At 25.2% G+C, this 6580-nt stretch overlaps 1 protein-coding gene across 1 annotated transcript; it reads left to right on the top strand.

Annotated features, from left to right (window-relative positions):
- Window positions 1-2094: 2094 nt before the first annotated feature.
- LOC101258252 (probable WRKY transcription factor 51) lies at window positions 2095-4905 on the top strand. Its single transcript, XM_004237793.4, has 3 exons — window positions 2095-2534; window positions 2824-2970; window positions 4544-4905. The coding sequence occupies exons 1-3, from the start codon at window positions 2182-2184 to the stop codon at window positions 4728-4730; spliced, it is 687 nt and encodes a 228-aa protein (XP_004237841.1). The 5' UTR covers window positions 2095-2181; the 3' UTR covers window positions 4731-4905.
- Window positions 4906-6580: the final 1675 nt, after the last annotated feature.

The following is a 6580-nucleotide window of genomic DNA, read 5'->3' as shown; positions in this document are numbered from 1 at the left end:
GCATAATATTATCTCCATTTCTAATTACTTGTTCGTTTTTTTTATAATTGTCCCTAATTATTTAATTATTTTAATAAATAATAATTTTTTTACCTATTATAACCATAATTAAATGACTAATTACTTTTAAAAATATAGAACTCTTCATTCATTTCATAATTAATAGGGGTAAATGATAAACTCACTACGTCATTAATTATTTTCTTAATAGGTGTGCCAATTCAAAAGTGGACAAATAAAACGAACAGAGGGAGTATGTATTTAGAGAGGAAAGACTCAAAATAATCCCTCATTCTTGGGTTAAGGTTCAAAGTGAACCTTGAATTTTCACATGGAGCAGTTATAGTTCCTCATGTTTGCAATGTTGGTGCACTTTTGGTCCTACCCTAAAATTTTGCCTATTTTTTTATCATCAATTTTGTCCAAAATTTCATATAAGGAATGTCCCATCGTCTTTTTATATATTTAATAAAAATAATAACTCTATCTGAGAAAAGGTGATAAGAAAAACACTTATTCTGTTCACTAGAAATATTACTGCAGCTAAACTAAGAACATCTTAACATATGACTTTGCAGCTATTGTAAAATTATCGTGATGAACCTCTCGACTTTACTTGCAATACGATTTCTACTAAACAAAACAAAGTGTTTTCTTCTCACATTCTTTGATATGGAGTTGTTATTTCTACTAAATATATAAAATGACGATTGAACATCCCATACATAGGGTATGGATAAATCAATGCAAAAAATATAGGTAAAATTTTGAAGGAGGACCAAAAGTGCACTAATATTGCTAATATAAGGAACTATTAGTGTTCCATGTGAAAACTCAAGGATCACTTTGAGCCTTAACCCAAAGAAAATGGACTATTTTGATCCTTTCCTCGTATTTATTATATTCAAATACTTTTCAAATAATATATTATTACTTGTATATCGATCACAAGACGATAGTAATTTATCAAGTATTAATAATTTTAAAACCAATCATGGACAAAAAAATATAGTTTATCAAGTAAATTTATGTCAATCACTAATAATTTTTAAATGATCAATTATGGACACACAAAAATATTCCAAACATCTCCTGTTTATTATTTCATCATATGGTGACACAAGTAGAATGAAACTTATTAGATGACTAACCTATATTCGTGTAAACGGAATAAAGCATCAAATTCAAATATTTAATGGTATATATTCCTATCCCTTTTTACTAATTTAAATCCCTTATAGACATAAATAATATTTTAATATTTAGCAAGTCTTAGTTAATTTGCTCATAATTAGTACAATATTTTTCATTATGAATTTCTAACTGATATATTTTGAATTTCTTAACGAAAGTGTATCTTCATCAACCAAATTAATTACTAGTTTCATTTCAGTAAAATCTTCAACTTTTCAGAAATATTTGAACAAGTAAGCAAGCGTGCAAATATGAATTGAGTAATATTTGATAAAAATATTCAAACTTAAAATTAAAATTATGTTAAGACATACTTAAAATTAAAATTATGTTAAGACATGGATTTTTTATTTATTAATTAAATTCAAAGTTTCATAAGTGAGGGGATTTTTTCACCTGAATTAATAATTTTCCAAAACCAACAAAATATGGTATAAAAATGTTCTTTTGAAAAAAAAGGGTAGATTTTTGTATGTCCAAATATAATTTTAGTATACTTTTTTACTCAATAAGGACAAAAAAAAATTTCCAAATTTGATTTTTCTTTTCTTTCGATTTATATGACTTACTCTTCATTTTCGTCAGTTCCAAAAGAATAATAAATTTCTATAATTAATACTCTAAAAATTTAATTTTAAAATATTTATTTTACATATCATAAATTTTGATAACCTTTCTTTTTTTCTTAAATTGTATCACATAAATTAGGACGGAGTAGTTGTACTACTATTTTAGTTATTTCATCATATGATGACATAAGATGAATGACACTAAAAAAAAGTAACTTGAGAAACTCCATAGATACTACTAGGAAGGTGGCAAGAAAGCTCATCAAACACAAGCCAAAGATTCACCACAATCTAAAAGATTATATATATAAAACCATAGTATATATCAATTTATAATCAACACAAACCACATATATCACATATTCTATCAAAGACTCTTTTAAAGTCTTTCTTCTCAAAAATAATAGTATTAGAGACCATGTTTGGCTCTTCCACTTCCCAAGAAACAACAAATGTCATTTCTCATCAACATTATCAAACCATAAACCCTAATTTTTATGCTTTTCATGATCCTCTTATCAACATGAATCAAGATCATGTCCACAATAATAATTATAATAAGTATCAAGATTATGACACTTCATTTCTTGATTTGTTTGTTGATGGTGATCAAGAATATTATTCCAATTACACAAACAATAATGCTTCAATTTATTTAGAAAATCCCTTCAAGCAACAAGAGATAAGTAGTAGTACCTATAGTACTAGTGGAAACTCATCATCAGCTAGTTCATTTGATGCCACACCAACACATGTTCACATGAATAATGAGTAAGTCACTATGTAGACAGTGCTGGAGTTAAGATTTTGAGTTTAAAACATCATTCTGAATAGTAAATAATGTATTCTGACTAAATTATTCATGCTTAAAGTGGATCTAGCTATAACTTTTGAGTGTTATTGAACCTTAAATCGAAGTTGTAGTTCTATCTCTATAATAAGTAGATAGAGTAATTATAATAAGTATTGATAATTATTCAATGATTTTGTTGGTTCATTTATTTATTTATTTATTTATTTATTATTTACTTGTTTGTTTGGTTTTGATTTATTTTAATAGAAATACAAGCATAGGGATTGAGAAAGAAAAAAAAGGTGAAAAACATGCAATTGCTTTTAGAACAAAAACACAACTTGAGACCTTGGATGATGGATACAAATGGAGGAAATATGGGAAGAAGAAAGTGAAAACCAACATAAATCTAAGGTAAACACTATTTTAGATGCTTACATTTACATCAATTAAATAAATTATAATGTTTTGGCTCAAATTAAGTCTTATTTCTTTATTCTCTAATTTATGTATTTTTTATTATTTACTATTTTTTGCTTTTAAAGGTGGACTACTTTAGAAAGATATATATTCTAGGATTATTTTAGAAACACTAAGTATAACAAAAGTTTAATTATTGGGTGCTAGCTAGAAGCCTTTGATATATGTTTATACTTATTAAACATACAATTAGTAAAATCATAATCTCAAACTAATTAATGGAAATTCAACTTTTTACTCTAGTAGCCCTAGCTAGAGAGAGAACTAGCTAGAGACATAAAATGTATAGATTGAGAAAATATATTTAATATATAGTGGTCCTATATATTATGGTCTAATTAGACTGCTCTATTGAGTCACATGACTATGAAAATGTTCTTTTCATCACAAAAAAATTGAAACATATGCTTATTATCCAAAGAGTTGTTTATTTATAAAAAGGGAGAGTTTATAATTATTTTTTTTAATGTATAAATGAGTTAAAATTCTTGAAAAATATTTTTTTTAAGAAAATATTTTTTTTAAGAAATCGAGAAAATAAATTTCATGAATAATATTCTATATTGATAATATTAATCTATTGTTGATTTCATAAGTAATATTCGTGTTAAACAAATTTATAGTATTTAAGAATATTAATTTAACCGACTGATAAATTATTTATAATCAGCTAATTCAAATGAACTCGGAAAATGAAGCATAAAACAATAATTCTTAAAGTTGAGATAGAGAAAATATTCTTGACGATCTACTTGTTAATTTACAATGGATATCTTGTAGACTTTGACTAGTAAGTCCACCATTAATTTACATAGATATATGATGCATTTATTCTTGTCAGTTACCTATCAAATTTTATTCCAATATAATTTAGATTCTTTTGACCTACTTTGACAACCATTCATTTTATTAATTTAGTAATTTATCTAAAATCACACGAAATGAAATTGCATCGAAAGACTTACAATTTTTTGAAATTCATGTAAAATCTGATTAAAAAATAAAATACAAATGATGATATTAATTAAATATAATTAGGTTTTAATCATGTTGCTTTATTAGTAGATTTTTGGTTTATCAAGAGTATTTTTTTACTCAATTTTGAGACTTGTACTTCAATAGAGAATATAGAGAACTTGTATAATCTATATATATATCGAATAATAGTGCATCAAGATGGACTTAACTGAAGTGATGTGACGTAAACATTAAGAATCTATATAGTTTTTTGCTTCATTTGATTATCTTGTCATTTTATTGTCGTTATTTTTCTTTCAGTTTTGCTTTGATTACACTTTGTTTGAGTTGAACGTTAACCAAGAAAACCTAACCCGCAACATTTTCTATATTTTTCAAAACCTCACTTATAACAGAATTATACTGAATATATTATTGTTTTATAGTCGTTCCGAATCACAATCTTATTTGAAATTGAAGTGTGGGATGAAGAAAATGGTAAAAAAATTCTATTCTAATGATTTGTTTACAAATTGGGGTAATTAAATAGGAATTACTACAAGTGTTCAAGTGGAGATTGCAAAGTAAAGAAAAAGGTGGAAAGAGATGGAAGTGATTCAAGATATTTGATGACTACATATGTAGGAAAACACAATCATGAAAGTCCCTTTATCATTTACTGGAATGAAAAAAATCAAGCAAACAACTTTTTAAATGAATCATCTTCTTCATATTGAGAAGAATAATCAAGACTTTTATTAATTTTATAAGAAATATTGTATGTTGTTCTATTTATGTACAATTATTTATATTTATAGGAAGAGAATATAAGTATTTTTCAGTCACTCACTTGTGGTACATAATCATGTGTTATATATATGGATATATATTATGTTGTTAGTTGTTATTTAATTTACACTTGCAAAATATCTATTGTTTAATAACTTATAAGTTGTATATATTGATAGTATAAAGAAATACTATTTATGTAAATTTATTAGCGATGGCAAATTTGTCAATTATTTTAAAGGTTACATATTAATTAGGCTTTGTATCTTTGTATTTAATTGGGGTTTGGATTTAAAGTCATTAAGTATATTTATTTATATTAAGATTATTATTAAGGTCTCGAATTAAATCTTAATTTCATTATTATTTTATTCATAACCATTAATCGTCGACTATCATTATAATCTTGTTGCTAACAATTAATTACATTTGTTATTATAATCATTACTGTTAATCATTATTAATTTATCAGATCCATCATTATAATTATATTCACAGTTATTGAAGCCGTCATCACCTTCAACCACTGTTACCATTGCGGCAATTCCTATTACTAACTACCTCCACCATCATAATTAGTGTGCACCATTGCCAACCAACACCAACACCATCACATTTTTAAGTTGTTGTTAACTATTATTTTTAATCAACTCTATCATTACAATTAACTATCATAATCGCGCCAGTCACTACAATACCAAAAACCTCCATCATCACACATACCCCAATGACCTTCATATATTCTCTTCATCAAAGTAGAAGATAATGTTAGTTTTTGTTTAAATTTATCATAATTCATAAGTGATAATTGATTGTTATGATGAAAATTATTGTATCATAATTTACTATTATTTTATAAATTCGATTAATCAAAACTCTCAACTTTAACTAAATAATAAGATCCAACTCAAGGCCCAATCACTGTGGGCTCCACAAAGGACCACAGTGACATTAACGGGTCACTTGGTTTGCCGTCAAGTTATATAGAGATTAATAAAATAAAATAAAAATATTTAAATGATAATTAATAATATAAAGATTATTTTATGATGATTAATAAAAAATAATTGTTATCCGATTATTATAGTGAAGTTATAATTGTCACACAGTAGCTTCTTACTCAAAGGATTTTTAAAATTTTTAAACAGACTTTTTCTATTATTCTTAATACACATATTTTTATTTCATATTCTATTCCACGTAAAATAAAAAAAAATTTCAAAAATATATAATTCAACACCTTGCGCCTTACATATCCATTTTCTTTTTAATTTTACACCTACGTAACAATACATATATAAGTGTAAATAAATTTATCTAACATTTTTATTAAACTTTTTCTATGATTCTTAATAGACATGTTTTATTATTCTTAATATCAGATTTTTAAAAACTATTCTTGATATACATGTTCTTATTTCATATTCTACCTCATCTAAAATAAGAAATTTTGTAAAAAATATAAAATTCAATATATTGCGCTTAACCGTTTATATATGAGAAAAACTAATTCGCACCGCGTGTTTATATCAAAATTCAATATTATGTGATTTAATGAAGTAAAACACATGTTAATTAATTAAAATTGAGTAAATGAACGGTAAATTTGAACATGTGGCGTGCATGTATTTATTGGTGTAAACATCCGATGCGGGTAAGTTTTCTCCATTTACGTATCCACTTTTATAATTTTTAATATCAAACTGTTCCTATTATTTTTATTCTCTCCGTTCCATTTTGTGTAGCACAATTTCCTTTTTGGTAAATCTAAAAAAGAATGTTACATTTTCTTATATGG

The sequence above is a fragment of the Solanum lycopersicum genome, chromosome 4 (genome assembly GCF_036512215.1).
Source record: "Solanum lycopersicum chromosome 4, SLM_r2.1".
Taxonomy (NCBI): Eukaryota; Viridiplantae; Streptophyta; class Magnoliopsida; order Solanales; family Solanaceae; genus Solanum; species Solanum lycopersicum.
Note: the sequence above shows the minus strand (reverse complement) of the source record. Positions and strands in the feature narration are given on the sequence as shown.

Coding starts and splice junctions, on each gene's coding strand:
- LOC101258252 (XM_004237793.4), top strand. CDS start 2,182: ATGTTTGGCTCTTCCACTTCCCAAGAAACAACAAATGTCATTTCTCAT. Junction 2,535..2,823: donor CATGTTCACATGAATAATGA/GTAAGTCACTAT, acceptor TTATTTTAATAG/AAATACAAGCATAGGGATTG. Junction 2,971..4,543: donor AAAACCAACATAAATCTAAG/GTAAACACTATT, acceptor GTAATTAAATAG/GAATTACTACAAGTGTTCAA.